The sequence below is a fragment of the Coccomyxa subellipsoidea genome (genome assembly GCF_000258705.1).
Source record: "Coccomyxa subellipsoidea C-169, whole genome shotgun sequence".
Taxonomy (NCBI): domain Eukaryota; kingdom Viridiplantae; phylum Chlorophyta; class Trebouxiophyceae; family Coccomyxaceae; genus Coccomyxa; species Coccomyxa subellipsoidea.
The window spans coordinates 2,080,125-2,106,689 of record NW_005178037.1 but is presented as its reverse complement, the minus strand read 5'-3'; the positions used below and the strand labels follow the sequence as shown (position 1 = coordinate 2,106,689).

The window sequence follows — 26,565 nt, the reverse complement described above, 5'->3', positions numbered from 1 at the left end:
GACGCAGTCATGGGTGAGCCACTGTTCTTCAACAGGCAGCTCACGGATGCAGTCAGGCAGCCCTTTGCCTGGGAGGACTGGGCCAGGCTTGGCCTGGTCAGGATCAGCCACCTGCGTGATGTCGTGCGCGGCCCGGAGCATCCGGTTCGGATGGTGCGAGAGCGCGTGCCCATCCTTCTGGCTGCCTTGCCAGCAGCCTGGAGAGCGCTAATCCAGGTGCAGCCACCGGCCGCTATGTGGTGCGCATCTCCGGACCCGTCGGATCGCCGCGTCTGGTCTCGCACAGCCGAAGGTAGCACCTACCTTCTCAGCCACACAGTAAGCAGCACAGGAGCCCTTGTGCCAGTGGACGGAGGCGTTGCAGCCATGCACGCCTTCCTTCCTCCGGCCGCGCAGCCTGCATTGGTTCAGCACTGGGACATCACCAGGCCCTGGCATCCACGCAGCGGCACACGTCAGCAGCGCAAGCACGCGGAGCAGCTGCACCCAGAGCAGCACCTGCAGGTGGAGCAGCAGCCAGGGGAGCAGTTGGAGTGGGAGCAGCAGCTGCCGGAGCCACCGCCACCACCGCCGCCCACACTATACTTCTTTGGCCTCTGGGGATCCCAGGTACAGGACCCTCAGGCTTGGGGGCTCGGCACGCGGCCGGCACATGAGTTTGTGGTGAGGGAGGCCACCGCGCGGCGACAGGTGCTTCACAGGATCAGCAAGGGGGAGGCCAGCCCGGCGGGCCCGATGCGACCAGCCATCTGGGCTGATACCACAGATGATCAGCGCAGCGGCCTTCGGGCGCTCGAGGCGCGATGGGAGGCCAGGGCTGCAGCTGCTGGTACCGCGTCGCAGGTCTTAGGCAAGAGGCCTCGAGGGCAGCCTGATCCCTCCTCCTGGGCGATCTGGATGGCTGCGCCGCAACCACGTCCGGTTCCGCTGCGGGACCGCGGCGGGCCTGCGGGCGCGCCAGCGGGCCCTTCACCAGTGCCACAGGGAGCAGATGTCACTGTTGATCCTGCTGCTGCTGTCACAGCAGACCCATCAGCACCTTGGGCTCATGTGTGGCAAGTGGTGCACGCTTCCCATCTGGACCGGCGGCAGCGCGTGACAGCGTGGAGGCTGCTGCATGGCCAGCTCTTCGTCGGCGGCTTCGCGCGTCACGTCCACCGTGCCGATCCCGCCGGTCACGTTTGCCCGCATCCGAGCTGTGCAGGTCAGCTGGCCACACTCACCCATGTCTTCATCATCTGCCCTCTCGCCGCCGGGGTGTGGGACTGGTTCGCAGCGACATGGGCCGCGGTGACCGGAGACGACGCGCCACCGCGCAGCGCCGACCTTCTTCTCGCCGATGACACCAGGATCTGGGGACCGCCGCGGCAGCTCAGGCAGCTCTGGGATCGCCTGCGGCTCGCTACAATCTGTCAGCTGTGGGCAGCATATCAGCGCGGCCGCCACCAGCCAGATGCGGCGGCGATCACCCCCGGAGCGGTTGCGGCTCGCATCCTGTCTTCCTGCAAGAAGGCCCTGCTTGCCGATTGGCGGCTCGCGACCGTCAACGTCCGGCAGACAGCAGGTGTGCTCAGCGACTGGCTTCGCGGACGCGACCCGATGATCACCAGGGAGCAGTTTGCGGCGCGATGGTGCCACCGCGCGGTCCTCTGCGCGCTGGAGGAGCTGCCGGGCGCGCAACCAGTCATCCACTGGAGTGCCCAGCATCCCGTGCCGCTTCCAGCGTGACGCTTCCGATCCACCATTCACTGTACCCAGCCGGCCACGGCTCTAACTTGGCTATCTGTATGACCATGCTCTCATTTGGCCTTCTGCCATGACACCCGCTCGTGTCGATTCTTGTGTTGAACTCACACCCTCTCTTAGGGGGGCCTTTGCGATAGGTGCTCTGGGCACATGGGCGCTAAGAGCCTTCGTCATAGGTTTGGTGGTTGAAATGCATAAAGTACAGGCACAACTGTTTCAAGAATTCAGGAGAACAACATCGAATCCCATAATATATGTCCCGCAGCGAGTAACCATGGGGATAGTGGAAAAGTGTTAGTCGCTAGTGTAGAGTGAGGAAGGTGGCTGTGCGCATCTGGTCCAGTGGAGACGGGTAACATTCGCGTAAAATATGTATATATATTGTCGATGATGATAGTGGCTGAAAATAAGCTACATTGGAGGCTATCCGGACGTGTGAGCTCGCGGGATGGCAACAGTGTCGTGGTCGAAATGAGTAAATACGCACAAAAGTAGGCAAGTGGGGTATCGATCGAAAGCTGTCTGTTCCTTGTCTGAGACCCCTTTTGCCTTAGAGCCCTGGGACCACAGATTGCCTACCAGAAGCTTTGCGCCTCTCCTACCTCTAACCTTTGCCAGCGCGGAATGGGGCTCCGAGTCACGTGCTTCCACTGGTCGAGGGACCTGTCGAGCTCGGCCCAACACGGCCCCGGGGGTGCCTCCTTCACCCCTGGGGCACTGGCCTCGCCACCCAGTGCCGGTGGCCTCGCCCACCACCGGACGTGTTTGCGCGGCTCACCCCTTGGGTATCCCTCGGCCAGACGGATCCATCGTGCGCCCCGCTACCTGTGGAGTACCGTGCCGGAGAGCCAGAGCGTTGGCGCAAGCTTACAGAAGACCACCCTGCCCAGGGCTTTAGGCTATCAATAGTTTTCCAGTGATCCTCCGATGTTTCTGTCTCACCAGCAGCCCCAACAATCCCCTTGGCCTGTCATCCGTGGCCTTCTGCCTTAGTGTCTGTCCTCCTCACCATTCACAGTAGTTCATTGAAGGCTATCTGAAGGGTTTAGGGTTTCCAACCCCAGTATCCACCCTTGAACCTGAGCGGGTGTCTAGGACCTTGGACATGATGCCTCCTGCCTATCCCCGCCTCCAATGTGGTGGGTGTGTGTATCTGGTCGAGTTCTCACCAGCCTACCTGTTTTTCGCCTCATTTGCGGCTTCATATCTCCCATATGCCACCGTTTGCTTGTGCCCCACCTTGCTGGCAGATTGAGGCATAGTTTAGGGTCACATTGCCAGCCCCGAGCGGCACCTAGTGGTAATGGGTCCGAACGCGATCCTGTTCCATCCCTGTCGGCCAACCGTATAAACGTGCCTTTCATGTCTGTTCCACCACTGGTTGCCCGCACATCCATAATTGCCTGCCAGTGATTGATGATTGCCTGCTTTGCTGTGACCCCTGCCTCCAGCTGCAAGCCCTAGGCTTGCCCCGTGGGTCCTCCAACGTCACCTCAGCGGTGTTGCGTTGCCGGCGGGCTGGAGTGCGCCTCTGGGGATGAGGTTACCCTCTGGTGCTTGGGACATGTCCATCGCTAGGAGCCTTTCTGTTGCCTTTCTGTGGTATGCCTTCATGCTTGCGCTTCTCTTCAGTATCGCATTATCCTCCTGCGGGAGTGCTCTGCGTGCCCCAACTCTGACAGGTTTCCCCAAATATCCTATTGCATGCGTGCTGGGAAGCGTGCGACTGGCACCTGTGTAATAGCGGGGGCTTCCCCTTTTAAAAAAAAAAAAAAATGGAGCACACAGCGCCAGACGTCGCCGAGCCATGCACCTCGAGCCAGCCTCCGCTCGAGCTCTCCGGTGTTCCCAGCACACGGATAGAGGAGTGCCTTACTTGGCTAGCAGGCCACACAGACTTGGACACTGCGCAGACGAGAGCGGCCATTCGCGCACTGTACGACCAGCACCCCCTCCTGCTCCAGTCAGGAGACTCGGCCATGGCGCGAAACGTCATGCACGATTCCCTGTGTGCCATCCTGCGCAGCACGCATGGAGCAGATAGCCTGCCACAGGACTCTTACGGCTCACCGCCTCTCACGGACGCAGAGCTCACGGAGCTTTTCGCGCCCACGGAGCCTACAGCCGCCCCTGCTCGGCGACAGCCCCTCACAGATGCGGAGGTGCTGGAGCCTGCCGCGACCACGGAGCCTGCAGCAGCCTTGCCTCAGCAGCAGCCCAGGCCCGCCATTCCGCCAGGCTTTGAGGAGCGCACCCAGGCCACTAACGCCGCTCAGCAGGCAGCACAGGACGCCCTCACAGGCATCAAGCCACGCCGCCACTCTAGCCGCGTACGACAGCAGCGCACAGACTGGTGGCTCCCTCAGCAGCCGACAAAGCCGCTGCCGCAGAAGCACAGGAACAGCAAGAAGCATCAGACGGAGGGGGGTCGCGTCCCTGGAGCCAGTCGCTGAGCACGCCCGCTGACAGCCGGATGTTGGCGGTGGCAAGTCGCCAGTCGGCCAGGAGAGCCTTTCGGCAGGAAGACAAGATACGTGGAGTACCGTGCCGGAGAGCCAGAGCGTTGGCGCAAGCTTACAGAAGACCACCCTGCCCAGGGCTTTAGGCTATCAATAGTTTTCCAGTGATCCTCCGATGTTTCTGTCTCACCAGCAGCCCCAACAATCCCCTTGGCCTGTCATCCGTGGCCTTCTGCCTTAGTGTCTGTCCTCCTCACCATTCACAGTAGTTCATTGAAGGCTATCTGAAGGGTTTAGGGTTTCCAACCCCAGTATCCACCCTTGAACCTGAGCGGGTGTCTAGGACCTTGGACATGATGCCTCCTGCCTATCCCCGCCTCCAATGTGGTGGGTGTGTGTATCTGGTCGAGTTCTCACCAGCCTACCTGTTTTTCGCCTCATTTGCGGCTTCATATCTCCCATATGCCACCGTTTGCTTGTGCCCCACCTTGCTGGCAGATTGAGGCATAGTTTAGGGTCACATTGCCAGCCCCGAGCGGCACCTAGTGGTAATGGGTCCGAACGCGATCCTGTTCCATCCCTGTCGGCCAACCGTATAAACGTGCCTTTCATGTCTGTTCCACCACTGGTTGCCCGCACATCCATAATTGCCTGCCAGTGATTGATGATTGCCTGCTTTGCTGTGACCCCTGCCTCCAGCTGCAAGCCCTAGGCTTGCCCCGTGGGTCCTCCAACGTCACCTCAGCGGTGTTGCGTTGCCGGCGGGCTGGAGTGCGCCTCTGGGGATGAGGTTACCCTCTGGTGCTTGGGACATGTCCATCGCTAGGAGCCTTTCTGTTGCCTTTCTGTGGTATGCCTTCATGCTTGCGCTTCTCTTCAGTATCGCATTATCCTCCTGCGGGAGTGCTCTGCGTGCCCCAACTCTGACAGGTTTCCCCAAATATCCTATTGCATGCGTGCTGGGAAGCGTGCGACTGGCACCTGTGTAATAGCGGGGGCTTCCCCTTTTAAAAAAAAAAAAAAAAAAAGAGTGCGCTGACTACTGAGAGCAGGCAACTCGCAGCCCGCATCTTGTCTTCCTGCAGGAAGGCTCTCCTGGCCGACTGGCGACTTGCCACCGCCAACATCCGGATGTCAGCAGGCGTGCTCAGCGACTGGCTCCGGGGACGCGACCCCACACTCAGCCGGGAGGAATTCACAGCGCGCTGGTGCCACCGCGGAGTCCTCTGCACAGTGGACGCCCTGCCGGACGCACAGCCAGTCATCCGCTGGAGCGCACAGCACCCAGTGCCGCTGCCCGCTTGATGCTCTCCTCCACCACACATCGTACCCGGCCTGCCTTGGCCTAACATAGGTGGCTTGCCTTGGCCTCACCCAGGTGGCCTGCCTTGGCCTAAAACAGTGGCTGGAGGCTTCAACTGCATTTATGGCCAGGAGGGCTACAAGCTTGATCATGCCAAGCTTGATCAGGCCGGCCAGCCTGGCCAGCGGACGTTGGGATACGAGACCGGCCTCGAGGCAGATCACCAGCTACACTACGTCTGAGATGACCTTCAAATTTGAGCGGGCGTGCTTTTACTCACATTGCCACTGAATGCCAGTCAGCACTTCGGTTTATCCGCTGGCTCACAAGTAAGCCGCTGTGAGCAAGAGTCAGCAGGGAGGGGCGCGCACAGGACACATGGAAATTGCTATCCTAGCTATCCTTATGCATGTGTCCTGGAAGCGTGCGACCAGCATGCGTGCGTAAGCGAGATTCATCCTTTTGAAAAAAAGTTGCCTCTGTCCCACCTCACCAGCCAGCACACATTATGGCCCTGCAGCCTGGAGACTGCCTCTTCACCTTCTGGACGACCGGCCCTTCTGGATACCAACGGCCGTATTGCGGACCCGCTTGGAGACGGCAAGACGCGGGGCAGCCAGTGCGGATGCAGGCAGATGAAGGAGATTGCCTTTCAGCGCTCCTGGGTCATGGCGGCACAGCGCCGGGCAGCACTGCGAGATGTGGACCCCGATGGTCAGGCAGAGCTCACAACATCGGCGTGGACACCTAATGCGGAGACTCTGCTAGCACGGCAGGATGCTCACCGGTTGGGAGCAGCGAAAGGCATTGCGCTTTAGGAAAGAATCTTGTGACAATTCTATGTGGAGCAATTCTGGTATCGTTACCTGGCCAGGGAGGAGGGGTCGTACGGAGAGGCAATCAACACTGATCAGCACCTTACAGACAATCGTAGTGCTGGGCCACCCAGCAAGGCGAAACCAGGGTGGCCCATAGGGACCCACTTCAGCGGAGAGTCAGCTGCAGGCCTCTTCACGGGCGGCGCAGCCAGTCTCGCAGGCAGCGAGTCTCGCAGGCAGCTTGCTCTTCAGGCTCGGATAGGCAGCTCGTGGACTAAGAGGCCGCTGTCAACAGCCCTGCCGCCCGGCAACGCACCCAAGATGGAGAACATTCCAAGAGATTTGCAACTTTGCTTCGCTTCTGGCCCCACGGGGCAGGGTGGACTGGCACACCGAGAGGAGATCAGCAACCAGGACGCCACCCAGCAACCAATGTTGGCTGACGTCGAGAGGAAGCGTGGACTATCCCCCACACATATGCCATAATATTGGGTGGGTGTGTGGTGGGTGTGTGTATCTGGTCGAGTTCTCGCCAGCCTACCTGTTTTTCGCCTCATTTGCGGCTTCATATCTCCCATATGCCACCGTTTGCTTGTGCCCCACCTTGCTGGCAGATTGAGGCATAGTTTAGGGTCACATTGCCAGCCCCGAGCGGCACCTAGTGGTAATGGGTCCGAACGCGATCCTGTTCCATCCCTGTCGGCCAACCGTATAAACGTGCCTTTCATGTCTGTTCCACCACTGGTTGCCCGCACATCCATAATTGCCTGCCAGTGATTGATGATTGCCTGCTTTGCTGTGACCCCTGCCTCCAGCTGCAAGCCCTAGGCTTGCCCCGTGGGTCCTCCAACGTCACCTCAGCGGTGTTGCGTTGCCGGCGGGCTGGAGTGCGCCTCTGGGGATGAGGTAACCCTCTGGTGCTTGGGACATGTCCATCGCTAGGAGCCTTTCTGTTGCCTTTCTGTGGTATGCCTTCATGCTTGCGCTTCTCTTAAGTATCGCATTATCCTCCTGCGGGAGTGCTCTGCGTGCCCCAACTCTGACAGGTTTCCCCAAATATCCTATTGCATGCGTGCTGGGAAGCGTGCGACTGGCACCTGTGTAATAGCGGGGGCTTCCCCTTTAAAAAAAAAAAAAAAAAAAAAAAAAAAAAAATATGCCATGGTTGCTGATGATACTGCAGCCAAGGCAACAGCGTGCAACGTGCCGGAAATCGTCCCTATGGCTGTGCTGTCTTGGGAGATGTCAACGGCGCGGACTTCCGGACGGGGTATTGGCCCCTTACATGAAGGTTTAGTGTTCACGGATTTCTGCAAATACACTTAAAAGTTCACGGCTTGCGGCAAGCTACACGTAATCACTTCTGGGCGAAAGGTAGTTGATCGACTGGCAGCCACGCCTCCATGTACAGATTGGCCTTCCATGATTTTTCCGTTCTTTGGTTGCCAGCAGTGCACGTGATTGCTTGCCTGTAATTGTTGCTTGCCTGCTTTGCTGTGCCCCCTGCCTCCAGATGCAATGCTGTAGGCTTACCCCGTGGGTCCTCCAACGTCACCCGAGGGGTGTTGCGGTGCCGGCGGGCTGGTGTGCGCCTTGTGGGATGAGATTACCCCCTGGTGCTTGGGACATGTTCATTGCTAGGTCTTGCCTGTCAGCGGTTGCCTTCATGCGCTTCTCTTAGGTATCGCACTATCCTCCCGCGGGAGTGCTTTGCGAACCACCACTCAGACAGGTTTCCTAAATATCCTTACGCATGTATGTGTATTGGAAAGCGTGCGACTAGCACACAACTTGTAAGAGGGTTCATCCGTTAAAGAAACAAAGGAAAGTTGGCCAAGTCACAGCATCTTAATGAGAGCAGAAGCCTGCACAATGTATGTGCTCGTAGGTTTGCATGTATAAAGATGGCAAAACATCATCATTCCATTGGTTGGCTGATGACAATATTGCACAACTTACACGACCGAAATCAATTTACAATTTGCTGCTTTATTCATTCTGTCATCCAAGACTATGCAAGGACTCCTTGGGAATATTTACATAAGCACTAGCCATTTCACTCCTGCTATCTTATATGTCCAAGCCACAAATACCATCAAAGAGCTCTTTCATGCACAAAGTGTACATTCCAGAAAGGGTCACTCTCATCAATTTGCCCTTTGGCTTGTCGCTGCTGACACCAAAGATTGTGTCTGCACACTTCCAGTGTCAGCTTGGAGAAGGTTTTCATCGCGCAAGATTGGAGTCGTTGATGATGGTCGCCCTCTGAAATCCTGTATTGGAAACAAGGCATGAGTGAATAAGAGTGTATGGTGTCTTCACGTGTGATCACTAGAACATCAAAGTTTCGTTCCTTTTGTCACTCCTTGCTGAAAGGAATGGTGAGATTTTTCACGGTGCATACCTGGAATACAAGTGCTGGTGCACGAGCCCCTCCAAGGGAGAGAATGGTATCCCTGTACTTGAGCCCCTCCTTCGCAATTGCTTCTTCATTATCCATGCCAACTTCTTGGAAAGCGCTGAATCCATCAATAGACATCACTTGGGCCCTGCAAATGGCAATAGCGGTCAAGACTCCAATTGCCTCAATGTTACTTTACCCAAGCAGATGAAAGGTAACGTCAAAAATGTTGCACAGCGCGTCACAGCCATTGCAAGCTATGCAGCTGAAGAGCCTCACCACTTGTAGCCGTAATAGCCGCTGGCATAGCCACCACTGAAAATGTGGGTGAATGTGCACAGGAACCTGCACAGGGCAGGCAGAAATGGAAGATTGATGAGAGGACTGTTGAACCTTTCCAGCGAGATGGTTAAGGCCAATGTAGCCTTGTGCCAATGTACACTTGTCCAAGAAATGCAGCAGGTCTGTGACGGGTAAGAGTGCATGCAGGGCAGAAAACGCGCAACATGCATACCTGTCTTCTGGGAGAGGGGCCATGACATTAGTCTTAGCAATGACGTCCTTGTACAGGTCCGTCTCATGCAGGAAGACACCGGGCTGTGGATTGTAGCTCGAGTGAATCTTCAGATCTATCAAGGCATAGTACAGCTGGCGCAGCGTGTCTGTGCCAGACCTGTGCAGCACACCATGATTTACTCAATCCTGACAAAATTTCTCACAGCTGTCACACAGATGGCCCCTCCTTCCAGCCACACCTGTAGTTGCGAGCTGCCTCTATTTTATTTACCAAGTCTTCTGGCATGCTCTTATTTGTCTCGTAGTGGCGTGCAAATGAAAGAAGCACTGGCTTTTCATGCGCCCTGCGGAAAACAAGCACGATGTCAGTGTCCCCGTCCTGTGTATTCTTGCTGCTTCTTCTCAGATGGTCAGAAGCCTACTGGTTCAAGAACGTTGAATACATTGCAGGATGATCTGTCAGGGCCGCACCATCTCTCTAGAAACTGGCTGGGTTGCTCGACAGCGTCTTGCTCTATGCCCGCAATGCCGGACACAAGGACGTCAGTCTGAGTGGTCAGCATGTGCTGAAGGCCGTGTCCAAATTCGTGGAACAGCGTGACTACCTCGCTGCCAGAAAGACAAATAAATAATATCAGTCAGAACCCACGAGGAATTTGGCCTACACCATAGTGCGCACATGAGCATGTCAGGGAGAGGATTCGAGCAACTTACTACATTGTCATCAGGCTGGGCTTGTCACCAACAGGGGGCGACTGGTTTGTGACCAGAACTGCCACGGGCAATCTCAGCTTCTCTCCTGGTGCTGCCAGCAGTGCTGATTGCCCAACCATGGAAGACTGCCAAGCCCCAGCGCTCTTCTCTGCAACATTGTGCCGAAGACCTCAGCACATGCTGCACATGAGCTTGCTGGCCCATCATTCAAATGAAGCTTGGGAGAACTCTCACCTCCAGGCCTTGCGAAGGAGTCCAGGTAAAAGTGAGCTTTCAGATCTCCATTGCGATACACACGGAAAAATCGCACAGTCGGATCCCAGACCGGCACTTCTCCGTCAGCGGCCTCCACTGTGGCGTTGAAGAGGCGCTTGGCCAACTGTGCACAGCACCAGACAATGACTCCGCTGGAATGGCGAGCAAAGGCTGCCTAATGAAGCCGTTCATTCATATGCTGGCACGGGTGCCAAACAGATGATATGTCCTCAGTGTCTCCGATCAGAGGTTTTCAAGGATGGGAGCCATGACACCAAAGTGCATGACAGGGAGATCTCACCGCAAAGAGTCCTTCCAAGACCCTTGGCAGGGGCAGATAAGGCCGCACATCCTCATCATTCAGGTTGAACAGGGCCTGCTGCTGCTTCTGTGCCCAGTATGCACTGTCCCAATTCATCAGCGTCTCGGTGAAATTCTGTGGCGCACATCAACCTGATTATGTATGATTGTCTCCTGCATCATCTGAGTTCATGGCATTGCTGATGTAATGCACAGCATGTTGCAATGGAGGCAAGGGACTCACTTGGGAAGCCGCAAACTGCCTCAGGTCCTTCAATTCTTTCGCTGCTGTGTTGTATGAGGCCTCTCGTAACTGCTCAACGAGGTCCATAGCAGTCTGGGGAGTGGCCATCTGCAGCATGCAGCATACAGCTCAGGGACTGACTCGTGTCAGAAGCACACTCATCCATGCACTGCCAGACTTCCACAGGCAATCTCCGCGCACCACAATCCATGGCAAGCACCAGAAGATACGCTTGTGAAAGGATGGATTGCTTCTGTGCAGCAGGTCACCTTGTTGGCCATGAAGTATTCTGCAGCATCTGTGTAGCCGGCAAGGCGAGCCTGCTCCTGCCTCAGCGCCATCATTGTCTCAATGATTGGAGTGTTGTCCGCTGCTCCGGATGATGCACGTGAGATGTACGCCCTGTACACTTCCTCACGCAGGGTCCTGCCACGAGCAAGATCGCCTCCTTCATTTCTGGTGCTCAAAGATTGCTTGAAGAGTCATCATGACTGCAGACCTGACGTTGAAGCAGGTGGCCGGATCAGGATCTCGCCTGTTGTCAGCATAAGACATGACACTAGTGTAGGTTGGCGCATCCAGGGTGATGAGCCAAGGACCGTCTGCCGGTGTCGCCCCATCGTTCCCTGCTTTGTTAGCCTACAACAATGCACAGTAAGGTCATAATTAGTATCCAGCTCTGACAGCGCTTGTTGAGTGCATGCATCCATCTTTTACTGGAAAGGAGTGACACACCCTTTGGGCGGCCTGTGCGAGGAAGCTCTCTGGCAAGCCACCCAGGCCCTTCTTGTCGGTGACAAGCAATTTAAAGGCGGCCGTCGAATCCAAGGCGTTGTTGCTGAAATTGTTCGACAGCGCTGACAGCTGCTGGGTGATCTCATTGAAGCGATCTGTTGCTTCCACCTTTGCCTTCCCTCTGTCCTCACCTTCTGGCACAGCAACCTGACATGGCAGCAGAACGCTCACATCAGCTGCACACACTTCATTCCTGACGTAACAGTAAGCGCGCAATAATGCTGAGGGAGAGCAATGAGATGTATGAGCAGACAAGCACAGATGGGACTGTCAAGGCGCAGAAAGTCTACTGTACCTGCAGGTCCACTCCGCTGAGCTTTGCATTGATTATAGCCCCATCCAAGACACGCTGTTGGGCCTCTGTAAGGCCTGTCGAATTGTTCCTAATGATTTTGAATGCCTGGTACAGCGGAGAGCTCTGGCCGAGGCGCTGGCTGATGCGCACTTGCAATGGATTCAGCTGGTCCATTGCTGCTCGCAGCTCGTCGTTATTCTTCACTCCCTGCACAAGACACCGTTTTTTGAGAACTGCACATTAAGCGCAAAGCAGATGCTACTGGTGTATTTTGTCTGGCTGTGCGTCCATCTTACCACCGCTGGGATTGAGAAGGGATGCGCACCTCCAGATGTGTGACAATGCCCCAAGGAAGGTTGAGACGATCATTGAGACGTTCATAGGGATCGACAAGGTCAGCCCAGGTGGTAGGCGCAGAGGCCTCCAGCTTGTCGATGTCCTGCTCTAGTTCTTTGAAGAGGTTCATCAGACTGGGGACGATGCTGGCGGCAGTAAGCTTGTCATAGAGAGGGAATACGGTACTCTGCTCATGCACAGCAGGATGTCAGTGCCCACACTGTTCTATGAAAACGCCCTGTGACTCTGGCTGCATGTGGGACACCAAGGCTATTCTGCTTACCGCCAGCAGGGGATCTTCCTTTGCATCGGCAGATGCCTCAGCTGTCTTTATGCCTTCAACATATTCAAGAGGTCTCCTTGCAGCGCCTGCAGGTCAAACTGGAAAGTTGCTGACTGCCGAGATTTCTGCAGGACAGGCTCCGAGGCACGTCATCAAGAAGTGGGCGGTGGCAAGCACCTGCAACGGATGCAAATACAAGGAACAGGCAAAGCCATGCTCCTTGTGCTTGTGAGATTCTCCTGCTCCTGAAATGTCCGTAAGGAGGCAGCATGCTTCTTCTCTGCTTCTCACTCGAATTTCAGCCGGTGCGAGAGCAATCTGCATTAAGACAACAAATTAGGGATTCTGTCCATCAGGTGGAGTTTCAGGTGATAAGTCGAGTTTAGTAAGCTCTATCGGGATAGAACACTGAACGATCTAGGTTCTCGTTTTCAAGTTTCCGCGTGTGCCCCGTGTGGACTGTCACACCTGCATATATCACTGACTTTTGCAATGGATTCTATTATCTACCTGCAGGTTATGTCTGTCTGCCGGAAGCACTATCCTGTCGGGCTCCGAAAACACCAGCCCCGATCGAGGATCGTTTCCGATAAGACTGGCACCCTCTGCTGCTTTCAATAAAACTGCGTGCCAATCGTTTCACGCATATCCAAGAATACCACCTTTCTGATATTGACAGTTTTCTTTCCCACTTCCAACGTTTCAGAAGGGGATTCGAATCGCCGCTGAATGTGTGCCAGTTGCATTGGCGAAGGTACAGGAAGCTGCATGATCTCATCCTTCGAGCACTGAGTGGCCTGGTTTGGCAGAATGTAATGGAACCTCTGCTGATCGAGTCTCGCAGTGCACCCGTCTTTCTGATTGGCATGCCTTCCGCAAGTATGCGCAACGCATGCATACGCGTGCAGGGCGCGCCTCACTGCGCATGCAAGATTCTTGCAGCAAGAATACTGCCGCAGCAGTGCCTCTGGCCAGAGGCAATTGCAAGAGTGCAGCAAAGGCTCACCTAGACCCTGCATAAACATGAGAGATCAGCAGTACTCTGATCAGAGCCGCTATATTCTATACACTGCCATAATATATCATTCCCCATATCTACGTTGTACATGTTTAGACCACTGCAACTTGAAGAATATCACACCGATTCACTGAAAGCTGGCAGCCTGCAGGCCTGCACGTAGCCAACATAGGGTGAATATTGCTGGCAAGATGTGGGAAAATTGCATCATGCAGTTCCCATGCAGACATCATGGGATCCTGATGAGATGTCCTAATTTAATTTTGCTTCAGGCAGATTTGTTTGATTCATGGTGGCAAGTTGAACTGAATTTCAGGCAACCAAGAGCCTTCAAAAACAATTTTTTGATCGAAAACCATATTTTCGGCGGCAATTCAGAGTTTGTAAGCTGATCAATCTGGAAGTAATTAATGACTCCTGCTACGCTTCTCTAAAGGGAAAGTCTCGGAGTTCTGGCCATTCAATATGAGCGCAGTGTGGAGTCTAAGACAAGGTACCTCTCCGCTGCACTTCACCAAAACGTTGCTATGGCTGCATCACCCATGGTATAACCTATGGGGTGACCCAGAATAAGAAACCCAGGACAACGACTGCCTCACTATCCCCCGCTCAAACAAAGTTCTAGGCGGCTGCAACAACCTGGTTAGCCACACTCATGCTGTCTGCATCTTCTGAGCTGCAGGAGCGCGCTTTGCAAAAGCGGAGGATCCATATAAATGCTTGCAGCGGCCCTCAAAAGCGCCCATCATATGCTTCACAACCTGCCCATGAGCACGTTTCCTGCTTGTCAAATACAATGATTGTGATGAATGGCAATTATGTGTTCGAGTGCTGCAGGCATGCGAAAAAGACAAGTGCTCCTTCAGCTAGCTGCCAGAAAGGCTGTGAATGCTCAAAAACTGTCGGAGTTCCATTGTCCAGTCAACAAGCTCACCTCATCAAAGAATACGCTGGCAATGTGCCTGTACAGCGGGGACTTGAAGGCAAAATCCACACTGAAGAATAGCCATGTCGAGCCAGGTGTGGGCCCCGGCTTAAACTCCCAGGTTGAGTCCAGGTGATCAAACAATGTGCTGTCATACACATGCGACACCACCTTGCCCGGTCTGTGCAAGTGTACTTGTGAAGTGTACCTGCGCATTAGCACATTGTAACGTCACAACAGCTTGTTGGGGGACAGCAGTACAGGAGTAAATGTGAGCTAGCAAAACTTAGGCAACACTACCCCGTGAATGCCCCACCTCTCCACGAAAAGTTTGAAGCCGACTTCGAGCTCGGCTTCCACAAAGTCAGGAGGCCTTTCCTGAATGATCTCAGACCTCTGGCACCACGGCACAAACTCCTTATAATGCTCCACTGCAGCGACAACATCATATAGCTGCTTTGGCGAATACCTGCTCAAGCACATATGGTTGTCAGAAAACCCCTTCGCGCACACTGGACTCTTCACATCTTCAGCTGGACGCTGCCGCTTACACCTGGAATCTATGCAGTAAATGTGTCAAACAGCACAAATGCGCGGACACACCCTATCAGGCGTCTCTCCTGGTAGTGCTTGGAAGTGTCTCCATTCAGATTTGGGAGCCCAAACGCACTGCGCCGCTGCTGGTAGGCATGCAGGGCCTTTGGGAGCTTCTGACTTGCAGCTGTGCTCTCTTTGATACATACTTCAGCCGCTCTCCCAATTGAGCACAAGAGCCTCTTGGACTGAAGATCATGCTGCGCGGGAAGCCTGGCCCTGCCTGCTTCGACTGTGCTGTATAATGTGCTGCCTGGCATGCATTCTGACCTTGTCGTACCTGCACAAGCTCTTAAGCTACTGAGGTATGAAGCACTCGCAGATGTCGAGGCTTGGCCCTCACGCCTGGCCACCGAACAAAACGCGGGCGTGCAGATGGAATTTTCAAGCAATCTGGCTATTCTAAGTAGTTTTCTGTTGGCAAACATAGAAACTATCTTTTGACGGTAATCTGTGCGAGGACTAAAATAGGGCAACAATTTCCCGCGTCAACCACACAGCTATACAGACCATTTCCACAATCTACACCTCCGATCTCATAAACAATGGGCCAACTGTTAAAGCTTGTTTCCGATCAGAAAGTGCACTGGAAGCTGTGGCACTTCAGGCTGTCGGTGGCTTTACTGTTGTGCATTGCGCCGTATCGTGCCAGGAAATCGGCGAAATGTAATATCTGGCGCAAAGAAGCTGAGTAGACTGGATTGAGCTCTTACAGTGATGATCACAGCCTGAACACAGGCCAGTGCTGAAGCCATGGATGCGAGCAGTCCATCCTGCAGCGGGTCCATGCTCAGCGCACCGCCCCCACCCCTGCAGAAAATGGGGGACGTGCTGCGGAATTGGCAGCAAGGCATGGAACGCTTCCTTGGCAAAGCTCAGCAGGCCGGTGCACAGCTGCAGCTGGGCGCAATCGAGAATATGCAACATTTCTCAGACGCAATTTCCCATCCACAGCTCAGGAATGGAAGGAGACGGCGAGCCAGGCCCACCATGCTCTGCTGTCTCTCTGGAGCAGCAGGCGGGGTTGCGCCTGGCTCGACTGTGCGACTGCCTAGATCGTCAGAAGTCGCCAACAGTCTCAGTCTGACCAAGGACACTATGGAGGGACAGGCTGGAAGCGATACAGCAGGCCCTGGCACTGAGGAGCCCATCCTGATCAGTGAGGTACAAAAGCCCCTGCATGTCCATTGTTGAGCGTCAAGATAATGTCTTTGCTCATGCTACCTTGGTATCACCGTCTTGATTTTTGTCATCTACCTCTATCCTCGCTTGGCTTCGCCCCACCCAGCACACAAGGATTATTGCCAGTCCAGAGCTTGGAGGTGACGTTTTCAAATGCCTCTCATCCCGCACAAGCCATGTCCTAGATTTTGCTGAGACTGACGAGTGTGATTGTGTAGGTGGAAGTAAGGGGCGTCGATGGGGAGCTGAAGAGGATAGCAGAGTCCAAGCTGACTATCAAGCCAAACTTTGCATACACCCTCAGCGAAGTGAGGGACGATATCCAGCGCGTCTTTGATGCAGGCTACTTCCAGCAGATCCTGCCAGCTGCCGAGGACACACGAGATGGGATCAAGCTCACACTGCAGGTGCTGGATGAAAGCAGCCAGCAGCCATTCCATTTGATATTGCCCTTTTTGATGTCTGCTGCCATGTGTATCCAACGCAGAACACCAACTATTTTGCACTGCTGTTGCTGTGCAGGCCACTGCAAATCCGGTCATCAAGGGAGTGGTCGTGACTGGCGCAAATGTCTTACCCCAGCGGGAGATTGAGGAGGCGTTCAGGGACCAGGCAGGCCGCACCTTGAATTTCCCAGCTTTCAGCACCGCCGTCAAACGGCTGAACAAGTGGTATGAAGACCGCGGCATCTTCGGGCAGGTCTGCCACAGCCCTGAAGACTCCTGTTTGCACTGCAAATCCTGCCTTCGTGCAGGACCTACTGCGTTTTTATTTGGCTCTGAATGACAATGAGAAACAGAAGGGGGCTTCAATTGCAGGTGACGGAAGTTGATGACACCGGTGGGGTCATCAATGTGAAGCTGGCTGAGATGGTGGTGGGCAACCTCAACCTGAGATATGTTGATAGGAAGACCGGGGAGGTCCGAGAAGAGGGCGCCACAAGGCCAGAGGTGGTCCTGCGACAACTTGCAACGCGCCCTGGTCAGGTGAGTGCTTCTGCTTGACTGAATTGCTTCATTGCATCATTGCATCCCAAAGCAAATTCAAGTGCTTTGCCAGCGGTTCCAAACACAGGCTCTGAGTGTGTCCTGTGTCTCGAATGGCAGGTGTACAATGTGCGGCAGGCCAAGATGGACATAGACGCTGTGTACAGCATGGGGCTTTTTGATGATGTGACCATCCTGCCACAGCCAGCAGAAGACAGCACACTTGAGCATCCAAAGGTGTGAGACTCTCCATGCCACTTTCATATGCAAAGATTTACGTGGAGAACCATAGAAGCACGACACGGCTAGGAGTGTCGGACACGGCGAGTGTCAGACATGGGTGTCGGGCAAAATTTTCCCAGGCCAGACACGGCGACACGGCTGCCACGTGGGAGCCACCTCAGCTTTTTGAGCATGCATGGCTATAAAAGCATTGCAAATCCAATTAATCTGCATAAAACGTGATGTAAATGGCTCCTACATGCAAAATGGACCTTAAAATGATTTCCCCAGTGTTTTTAGGGTCGAACACAGGCTGGTTTGGCTCAATTTGGAGCCGTAACGGTCAGGTTATGTAATCCAACAGTATGCATGCATGTCCGGGCGTGTCGGGCGTGTCGGTGTCCGACAAGTGTCGGAACGCGTGTCGAGAAAATTTTTAGCCGTGTCGTGCAACTATGTGGAGAACAAGTGGCTGCAGCCTGCTTGCTGGGTGTGCAGGTGGACCTTGTGCTGAATGTTGTGGAGCGTAAGACGGGGGGCCTCAGCTGCGGCGGGGGCATCAGCTCACAGGGGCACTCGGAGGGAGCCCTGCCAGGCTTCATAGGCTCGGCCTCCTTCTCCCAGCGCAACCTCTTCGGCCTCAACCAGAAGCTTGCCGCCACCGTTGAGATTGGGCAGGTGCTGCACCTGCTGCCAGCTTGGCAGTACAAAAGAGCTTGAGGTACAGAGTCAGTGGTCCTGTTTTATTTAATTGCTATGCCTAAGAAAAGTGGCATAATTGGTGCAGGTGGACAGCCTGTTCCGGGTGAACCACACCGACCCGTGGGTGAAGGGGGACCCGTATCGCACCTCGCGCACGATCTCGCTGCAGAACACGCGCACATCGGGCAACCCGGTGCATGGGCGCGCGCCGGACGACTGCGCTCGGCCGGGCAGCGAGGAGGAGACGTCCCCCGAAGGCAGCGTTGTGGTCGCGCGCCTCATGGGCGGGGTCGAGTACGGCCGCCCGCTCGCCACCGGCTGGACCGGAACGCTCGGCGTCAACTGGCAACGTGCCAAGTGCCTCGACGAGCACGGCAGCTGCATCACGCAGGCGCGCGCCAGCCGACTGGCCCCGTCTCTCCTGCATCGCTGTGTGGTTGTCTTCTCAGGGTTGTGACGGAGATGTACAGTCAATGGGAGGCGTGCTGAGGTATGCTGGTGCCGGTGCAGGATGCGTACGGCAGCCCGTTGACGTTCTCGGGCGGGCGCAGCGACACGCTGATGCTCGCTCTGCTGCGGGCGGCATACAGCGGCGGCCAGGACGCGCACCTGGTGGCCTCCATGGAGCAGGCGCTGCCGCTGCAGTCCGACTGGCTCAACTTCAATCGCTTCTGCCTGCGCGCCGAGCGGGGCATGCAGATCTACAAGGGCCTGCGCGCCCACCTGTCCGCCAAGGGTGCGCTGCGGCACTGAAGCCATAATTTTCTTCTACGCAACGGCAGATCCTCCCTCCTTGCGATGCTTCTCTGCAGCCATGTGCGCCGTGCATACCAGTGTTCTCAGATCTGTCATATTGTGCACAGGCGGTGTGATCCTGGGAGACCTGCCTCCTTATGAGGCATTCCCGATCGGCGGCACAAACTCGGTGCGAGGATACAGCGAGGGTGGCGTTGGCTCCGGCCGGAACTATGTCACTGGCACTGCTGGCCTCCACTGGCCCATCTTTGGCCCCGTGGACGTGAGTCCTCTCTGCCTCCCAAAGAAATAAACGCCCTCTCAGGATTCAAGATGTTCATTGCAGCTGATGCACACACGCAGTATTGCGGGCTGCAGTTACCTGAAACCAGGAGGGAATGCATACTTGCAAATCATTTTTACCCCCAGGTATTTGGATTGGAGGAATTGAACCCCGAGCCTGGTGTGCAGGGTGCGCTATTCTTTGACTACGGCACAGACTTGGACAGTGGGCAGACGGTGCTGGGCGACCCTGCTGGGGCGCGCGGTAAGCCCGGCAGCGGCTACGGCTTTGGGGCAGGCATCCGCGTGGACTCACCCGTTGGGCCCCTCCGCCTCGAGTATGCCTTCAACGACAAATTCGTGCGGCGATTCCACTTTGGGATCGGTTCCCACGGCTGAGCGGAGCAGGGGATGCGCATGCTGGCATGGGCGGCGTCCTCTTGCAAAACGAGCCTTTGCGAGCGTGATGCGGAGCAGCACACTGTGTTGATTGGGTGAGGGCTGAGCGTGGCAGTGATGGTAGGGTTGAGGTCTGAAGCCCGAAGTGGTGGGGCGCTGAAGGACCCAGGAGTATTGCATGACGGTTGCTTTGACGATGAAGTGAGGAATGTTTGAATCTACACCAGTCGACAGGGGCCAGCTAATGACAGCATCAAACGTGTGAGAACTGTGTTGGAACTCTCAGTATTGCAGGGTGAAGAAGACAATCTCTTGTACCTGTGGCACTGCCGACACTTTATGGGATGCAAGTGTGGTGTCCAATTTTATCATGCATGCCCTTCATGGCACCACTGGTACAATGACTGCATTATAAAAAAAAACTTTGTGACCGGTGACCTTAGTCTAACTGCCAAGTTGGCAACATAAGATGCACGACACCTCGGGCACCACATGATTTTCTTCCAAGTTTTGGGTTGCTGTTTTGTATGTATACTATACATAGTAGTACTGAGATCATCAGTGCATTATGGTAGTGCTACTGTAACCGGTACGTGACGTTACACTTATTAGCTATATTAGCTTCTAAGCGTATATATTAGCTTCTAAGCGTAAGCGACGGAAAATGCTGGCCAGCGGCGCTCACCCGTTGGGATGAGTTTCCTTCCGCTGAGGCATATTCATATCTCATGCATGCATGGGTATGAGTCCGAACTTTCAGCATGCACTTTGCATGTCCACCTTTGTGGGGTCTCACTTAAGTTACTCCTTTGAGAAGCTATCGTTGTCGCTGACAACTAAATGGGGGAGAGTGTAACGTTATAATTATGTAATCGTACCACGTGACCTGGGTACTTACGTTATCCTGGATTCTGTTCTTAACTGAATATCCCCCGCCCTTCTGGTGTCGCCCCCACCCCTGCGACGCTCCACCCGACTATGCCGCCTGTCCTCGACTTTCCCTTTTGATGACGGGGGCTAGCCTTGAGGTGATGTCCTCTGCGCGGCCCCCCGGCTGCGCCCGTACGCACGTGGCAGGGGTCCCCCCTGGGGTCTCCTGTTCTGCGTTCCTTCTTTCTTTCTTTCTTTCTTTTTTCCATTCTTATTTCAACACTACCAATCTATGGAAATAGCTGCACTTCGTACTGCCTTGAAAGCTTTATTGCTATAGCTAGCATGCTAGCATTATCTGGAAGGTTGGGCTTTTCGGACCCCTAGCATCCAAAGGCAGGGGAGAAAACCTATCATTTTTCGTCGGAAGAGCCGAAAGTATCAAAGGAGCAGATCCAGGGAGGAAACGGACAGGTGTTTCGATGGATTTCTTTCCTTAAATGTCTTTTCATGCGCCCTTTGTTTCAGGAAACGAAAACATCACGCGGGATACCTGGAACATCTTGTGAAGATGTTGTTGTAGAATGTTGCTGATCTGAAGCTCAAATTGCACCAGAATTTGACCCGTATGTTACTGACAAAGATTTTGATAGCATCTTTCCTGTTTAGTACATCACATGCGTACACTGCGCAAGATCACGATCGATGACACTAGCAGAACAGCTGGATTCACTTTCACCCGCAGCAAGGTGGATAGACGTCGAGGCTACTGCAGCAGCGTAGCATCCCAGTGTGGTTTATTACTGGTGGTGATCACTACAGTAGCAGCAGGTACGGTGATGTCTGGAGCACTTTCAGGCATTCCTGAGCTTCTAATGTTCAGGGCTGCTGGCTTTTGACACTGATGTCCTCATGCAGCGCTGTACATAAAAGGCAGCTCCTCTAAGTCTGTTGAGGCGCCAAGTGCCGTCAGGTACGCATGCCTGCAAACCTGCCCCAGATGGGTCACCCTCTGAAATTCTCCCGCTGAGACATCTGACTGGAAAACGTTAAAAACAGCTTTCTGGTGCGCGCAGCTTTAACACACCTGCAAACAAATTAGGCCTAGATGAAGCGTCTCACCGCGTTGCACGACAGAGCAGCCCAGATATTGGCAACCAGACTGGAGAAACTGTGGCATTGTTCCCCTGGGAACGAATCCTTGTGAACAGGACCACATGTAGCAACACTTGTGTGGGCCACAGCAGCAATGGCATCTGTGAAGATGGCCGCGGTGGAGATGGGAGGGTCAGTATAATCCCCTGGGAAACAGACCTTGTCCTTTGCGCTTCTTCACACTGTTATTGCCTGCACCACCAGTGCAATCGCATCCTGATGGTCTGATGCTGCGGGCAGGTGTACTGTGATCTGGGCACCGACTGTGCGGACTGTGGGCCATGGACACATGCCGTGCCCTGGTCGCCGGGGGAGTTGCAGGCTGCCTCGCCTGTCGCTGATCTCCTGGGGCAGGGTGTGGAGGTGTACGTGAAGCAGACACGCACTGTGCCGCCCTTCCTCATGCCCTACACAAACCCAAAGCAGGACGTGGATGTCAGTGGCCAGATGCACATCAATGGAAACATTGAGCTGGGCTTGACGCAGGTGCTTTCCAAGACCACCATCGTTCTATGCAGATTTCAGCTGCCAAGTCTGCTAATTCGTATATAGCAGTCACTTCTCAAGCAATTGCCGCATGTAACTCTGGCAAAATTTCTCTTCTTTCCCTATGCAGGTGTGGTACACTCGCCTGAACGGGCAATGTGTAGAGAAGGGAGGTGGATCTGGGCATCCCGGGAAGGGGGCAGAGCGCAGTGTGTCCGGGAGGGCAGGCAGGCGCCTCGTGGTGGACATTGGCGCCAACTTTGGATACTACTCGCTCTATGCTGCAGCGCACGGATGCAGGTCAAGCTGCACTACCTCGTGTCTCTCACACCCTGCAAAAATCATCTTCTTTCTCTTCTCATATCACGGCAAACAGCCCTGCACAGCTGATTGCTGAACGACACATCATGCTTGGCAGGGTCATAGCATGGGAACCAGTACCAAAGTTCAGGCACTTTCTGGAGTATGGAGTGCAGCTGAATGGGTTCCAAGGGTCTGCACTTGTGAGAGCTGCTGCGGTTGCTGATAGAGATGGAGAGTCATATACACTGCAAGTCCCTCAACGAGGTATCTGGGGCACTGCATCAATAGGCGGTGGGAACATTGACAAGTGAGCTACTCCCCACATACAAACATCCACCACACCTGCAGACATTAAGTTGGCAAACAAGTGCTTACGGCGCAGAATATTATCAACTGTGACATGGTCTGCAGGAGTATTGACAATGAGGGGGCCTATGACTTCATCACTGTGAAGGGGGAGCGGGTTGACTCTATTGTTCAAGAGGATGTGCTGCTGATGAAACTGGACGTGGAAGGCTTTGAGCCAACAGCATTTCAGTCATCAAAGGGCATTCTGGACACTTACAAGTGCGCTGCAAAGATCAGTCGACAATTTGCATGATCTGCATTTTTGTCTGGGAGCATGCTCTATGAATTCTTCTCATGCTTTATGAATTCTTCTCAAGATTGGCTTCTCTTGCTGCGCTGGGACCTAATTGGCTTCTGTGCGGCTGCAGGGTAGACAATGTGATAATGGAGTATTCTCCTGGGGTATATGATGTGGGGAAGCGATGGGATGAGTATTTGGACTGGCCACGCATGCTCAGCTAGTGCGCACCCCATGGATGAGATTTTGCTGTTGCTGCATCCCACTCTAGCCAAAATTATCTGTCTGTCACTGTGGTCTCTCCTGATGTCGACTCCTGCCCGTTTTGCAGCCTCTTGAAGCATGGGTTCACCCTGCTACATGTCAGAGATGAGCTGGTGGGATCATCACTGCTTGACGAGAACTTCCAGGGCACACTGCCGGCATTTGAAGAGATTCTTGCTGAGAACCTGGTTTACGACATTGAGGATGCACACAAGGTGAGAGGTGCAACTCTGGTGAGAACGGTAGCATTTGGTCAAAAGCTCAAAAGGCAGCCCACACCGGATCTGACACTTGGCAGTGCGAAATTGAAAGGCGCACCGAGGGCACTGCCGGGGGCACATACGGAGAGTAGTACTGGCTACCTGCGGTGTCATTGTCCACAGTCTTACCTTTCACGATTCCGCCGCCGCCACCGTACCTGCAGTGCACCCTCTGTGTAGTCTGTTCAGGGCCTTGTTCATGACCTTGGGAGTGTTGCTCACAAATTGCATGCCACCTTGACGCAGCTTCAATCACGGACCATGGGGTGCACACCGCCCACGGCGCTGTCAGACCGCTGGCCGCTGCACTGGGGCGGTTGCAACTTCATCCCAGAGGATCTGCACCCCAAGAGCTTCCGTGGATACTTTGGCCACAACACCAACATCTGGGCTGCCGCCACGCCCAAGGGAATCAATGTGCGTGTGGCTTTGGAACTTCTTGACCTGCAGAGCACTTGTCATGCATCATTTGGACGTACATAGTTGCAGTCTCGCCCAACCTGCAACAATGCAAGAAGCATGAAGTGGTAGGCTGTAACGATGTTGCCTACGCCTTGCAGATCAGTCAGCCTGTGGGCGTGCAATCATTGAGCCAGAATGCAACAGAGTGGTATGGGAGAGATCCCGAGTACGGTGTGGGCAGAAGGGAGTGTAAATACATCAAGCCTGAGCTGCAGGTCCGTTGATGCCTGGTTTCTGAGATGTTGCTGTACAGTACAATCGATGCGCAAAAAATATATGGGTTGTGGCATCACCAGCATTAAGCTGCTGTGCGCAGGTTCGGCATCGCTGCAAGTGCCGAAACCAAACCATCTGTGGAGAAGAAGCGCGGATGGTTGAGAAATATGCCCTTCTTGGTGAGCTGGTCCCCAATGCAGAACCATCAGGACCATTGGGTGAAGAAGATTTTCTGTAGCAACATGAGCATGAACCTCTAAACTGCCAGGTTGGTCAGCTTAATCGCAGTGATCGACACTAGTTAACACTAGGCCCATTGTCAGATGCAAATTGCACCAAACTTGAGTGTAAAGAAGCATTGCAAGTGCGGGGTCATGACGTCATGTGCACTGATTTCCATACTCTTACATTCTCAAAACTTTGCACGGAAATTTGATTATCCATCTACCTGACATACTACATAATAAGATATCACAAGCGTGCACATTCATATGCAGATGACTACCAGATTTATTATGCCACAACTGCAAATGCTGTCCTCTTCTTGCAAAATCATAAGTCTGCACACGCAAGCAGACATGCCCATCACGGCATCAAAATTGGGTACACAGGAATGCCCTCATGTGTTGCCTTGCAACCTCCCATAGACCTTCTTGATGATCAGCTTCGTCAACATGAACAAAACGCTCTTGAGCCATGCCTTGAAGGTCTTCAACAGGGCTGTGCTTGATCTCTAGGCAAAAATGTGGTACAGCAAATCATAGCCCGTGACAGGCCAAAAGTGCAAAATTGAGCAAATTTTGTGCGAGGCCCTCCAAAGGCTAACCAGCCACAAGGCTGGCTCCCTCAATAGCTCTACAGCTCTGGATCTCGGTGGTGGGGATGACCAGGCAGTGCTGAGTCCATCAATGGAACAAATAGCACGCCCATCATGTCTTTGGATGTCACTCGTCCCTCCTTGTCCTTGTCAAGACACTTGAGCACCTGTACATTGCGTATACATTTTCAGCCCCAGTCATTGATCTTTCGACTGAAGGAACATCTCGGCAGGACTCCATATATTTGGACAAATCAGGTTTCTGCCATGCTCTTTGATTGTGATAATGCAGCAGAATAACTTTTGCACCTGCAGATCGTTCGGCTCGCCTACAGGAATGATCAGGCGTCCGCCTGGCTTCAGCTTGTCAACCAGCACCTGTGAAGCCCAGCAGCGTGCTCAATCCCCAATTTGTGCCAAATCCAACAATTGAAATGAGAGCAAATTTTATGAATCTTTCTTGGTACTCAGGGAACGCTGGCTTTTAACTTAAGCCTAAAGACCAAGCGCATCGGCCAAACCTGCGGAAGTGATGCTGCAGCAGCGCCAACGTGGATGGCGTCAAAGGGGCCATACTCCTCAAGGGCAAGGTCGTCCAGAGCGTTGCCGGCCTTGAGGGTGACTGTGCCATTCTCGTACCTGCCGCACACAGCACCACATCTCTCCCTGTCCACACGTCGTGCAGCAGCAGCACAGCAACAGAGCAGCTTGACCAAGGGGACACAGAACTGTCCGAGGTGCGCACAGCTCGGGCGCTGCTCTGCGCAGGCTGGAGATGGAGCGCTGGGCCAGCTGCGGCACGCGCTCAATGCCCAGCACATGGCCCTTGCTACCCACCATGTGCCCCATGCACGCGCTCAGATAGCCAGAGCCTGTTGACAGGCATGCATGCACCTCACAGTGGGGGTGAATAGGGGGGATCCTTGCTGGGGAACTGGAGCTTGGCAAGTCAAAGCAGCTGTCGATAGACATGGCGGTTGAGCATACCTGAGCCCACATCAAGCACCGAAGAGCCTGGTTGCAGGTGTTGCTCCAGCAGTTCAAGAGCAGCTGCGTGCCTGTATGAGCAGCTAAAATTAGAAAAAGCTCCCCTTTCGAAAGACCGGATGGAAAGAGGTACCAACACATGACCCATTTGACGTACATGTGGGGTGCAGATATGGTCTGCCCGTAGCCAATGGGTAGGGCCTGATCCTGCGCATGTGAGATGAGCCCAGTAACCACATGGTGCATGGCAGAAGACAATGCTGAATCCAAAAGAAGACACAAAGACCATACCTGGTATGCTCGAATGGAGAACATGTCTGGCAGAATGAAGAACTTGCGGTCAACCTGCACAATGCCACACTTGGCGTCAGAGGAGAAGCCATGGGAGTAATCTTACCGTGGATGAGAATACTAGTCTTAGATCATACCTTCCGCAGAGCATCTGCAACACGCTGAGACTTCAGTCGGTTCTGGAGTTCCAGATCATCCACAAGACAGTCATTGTCTCTGCGTCCACCTCTTAGGGTGTCCCACGCATTCAGCATCGGCTCCTTCTTCTTGCTTGGGTTGTGTTGGCTTGTGTCACCGCAGGTTGTAACAGACACTGCACCGGGCCCAGGAATTTGTCAAGCATGAAAGCTGATATGCC

At 54.3% G+C, this 26,565-nt stretch overlaps 7 protein-coding genes across 7 annotated transcripts; 3 read left to right on the top strand and 4 right to left on the bottom strand.

Moving 5' to 3' along the window:
* Window positions 1–2,321: 2,321 nt before the first annotated feature.
* COCSUDRAFT_62777 (hypothetical protein) lies at window positions 2,322–3,318 on the bottom strand (the record flags this gene model as incomplete). Its single annotated transcript, XM_005648759.1, has 2 exons — window positions 2,322–2,490; window positions 3,239–3,318. The coding sequence occupies 2 exons, from the start codon at window positions 3,316–3,318 to the stop codon at window positions 2,322–2,324; spliced, it is 249 nt and encodes an 82-aa protein (XP_005648816.1).
* A 2,018-nt stretch (window positions 3,319–5,336) lies between these two features.
* Window positions 5,337–5,750, top strand: COCSUDRAFT_62775 (hypothetical protein; the record flags this gene model as incomplete). The annotated part of the gene is made up of 2 exons (XM_005648758.1): window positions 5,337–5,492; window positions 5,640–5,750. 2 exons carry the CDS (start codon window positions 5,337–5,339, stop codon window positions 5,748–5,750), a joined length of 267 nt encoding a protein of 88 aa, XP_005648815.1.
* Window positions 5,751–8,265: 2,515 nt separating this feature from the next.
* Window positions 8,266–13,119, bottom strand: COCSUDRAFT_53282 (oligopeptidase A). The gene is made up of 18 exons (XM_005648757.1): window positions 12,934–13,119; window positions 12,643–12,783; window positions 12,466–12,551; window positions 12,172–12,369; window positions 11,847–12,053; window positions 11,492–11,659; window positions 11,292–11,395; window positions 11,026–11,182; window positions 10,757–10,864; window positions 10,514–10,648; window positions 10,192–10,336; window positions 9,958–10,105; window positions 9,715–9,852; window positions 9,483–9,587; window positions 9,242–9,400; window positions 9,007–9,072; window positions 8,731–8,875; window positions 8,266–8,599 (listed from the first exon to the last, which is right to left on the bottom strand). Exons 2-18 carry the CDS (start codon window positions 12,734–12,736, stop codon window positions 8,474–8,476), a joined length of 2,289 nt encoding a protein of 762 aa, XP_005648814.1. The 5' UTR covers window positions 12,737–12,783; window positions 12,934–13,119; the 3' UTR covers window positions 8,266–8,473.
* Window positions 13,120–14,136: 1,017 nt separating this feature from the next.
* On the bottom strand, window positions 14,137–15,542 carry COCSUDRAFT_28720 (hypothetical protein; the record flags this gene model as incomplete). The annotated part of the gene is made up of 4 exons (XM_005648756.1): window positions 15,012–15,542; window positions 14,725–14,877; window positions 14,418–14,616; window positions 14,137–14,244 (listed from the first exon to the last, which is right to left on the bottom strand). The coding sequence occupies exons 1-4, from the start codon at window positions 15,428–15,430 to the stop codon at window positions 14,137–14,139; spliced, it is 879 nt and encodes a 292-aa protein (XP_005648813.1). The 5' UTR covers window positions 15,431–15,542.
* A 558-nt stretch (window positions 15,543–16,100) lies between these two features.
* Window positions 16,101–19,510, top strand: COCSUDRAFT_36350 (hypothetical protein; the record flags this gene model as incomplete). Its single annotated transcript, XM_005648755.1, has 10 exons — window positions 16,101–16,166; window positions 16,403–16,591; window positions 16,707–16,908; window positions 17,013–17,170; window positions 17,291–17,407; window positions 17,891–18,070; window positions 18,180–18,485; window positions 18,605–18,830; window positions 18,958–19,112; window positions 19,301–19,510. 10 exons carry the CDS (start codon window positions 16,101–16,103, stop codon window positions 19,508–19,510), a joined length of 1,809 nt encoding a protein of 602 aa, XP_005648812.1.
* A 1,336-nt stretch (window positions 19,511–20,846) lies between these two features.
* COCSUDRAFT_65824 (hypothetical protein) lies at window positions 20,847–24,474 on the top strand. The gene is made up of 10 exons (XM_005648754.1): window positions 20,847–21,211; window positions 21,299–21,353; window positions 21,457–21,667; window positions 21,776–22,021; window positions 22,152–22,321; window positions 22,736–22,891; window positions 23,242–23,389; window positions 23,681–23,851; window positions 23,995–24,111; window positions 24,213–24,474. Exons 1-10 carry the CDS (start codon window positions 21,058–21,060, stop codon window positions 24,348–24,350), a joined length of 1,566 nt encoding a protein of 521 aa, XP_005648811.1. The 5' UTR covers window positions 20,847–21,057; the 3' UTR covers window positions 24,351–24,474.
* Window positions 24,475–24,967: 493 nt separating this feature from the next.
* On the bottom strand, window positions 24,968–26,461 carry COCSUDRAFT_41528 (protein-L-isoaspartate O-methyltransferase; the record flags this gene model as incomplete). The annotated part of the gene is made up of 8 exons (XM_005648753.1): window positions 24,968–25,096; window positions 25,239–25,307; window positions 25,451–25,568; window positions 25,675–25,801; window positions 25,917–25,987; window positions 26,074–26,123; window positions 26,208–26,261; window positions 26,345–26,461. The coding sequence occupies 8 exons, from the start codon at window positions 26,459–26,461 to the stop codon at window positions 24,968–24,970; spliced, it is 735 nt and encodes a 244-aa protein (XP_005648810.1).
* Window positions 26,462–26,565: the final 104 nt, after the last annotated feature.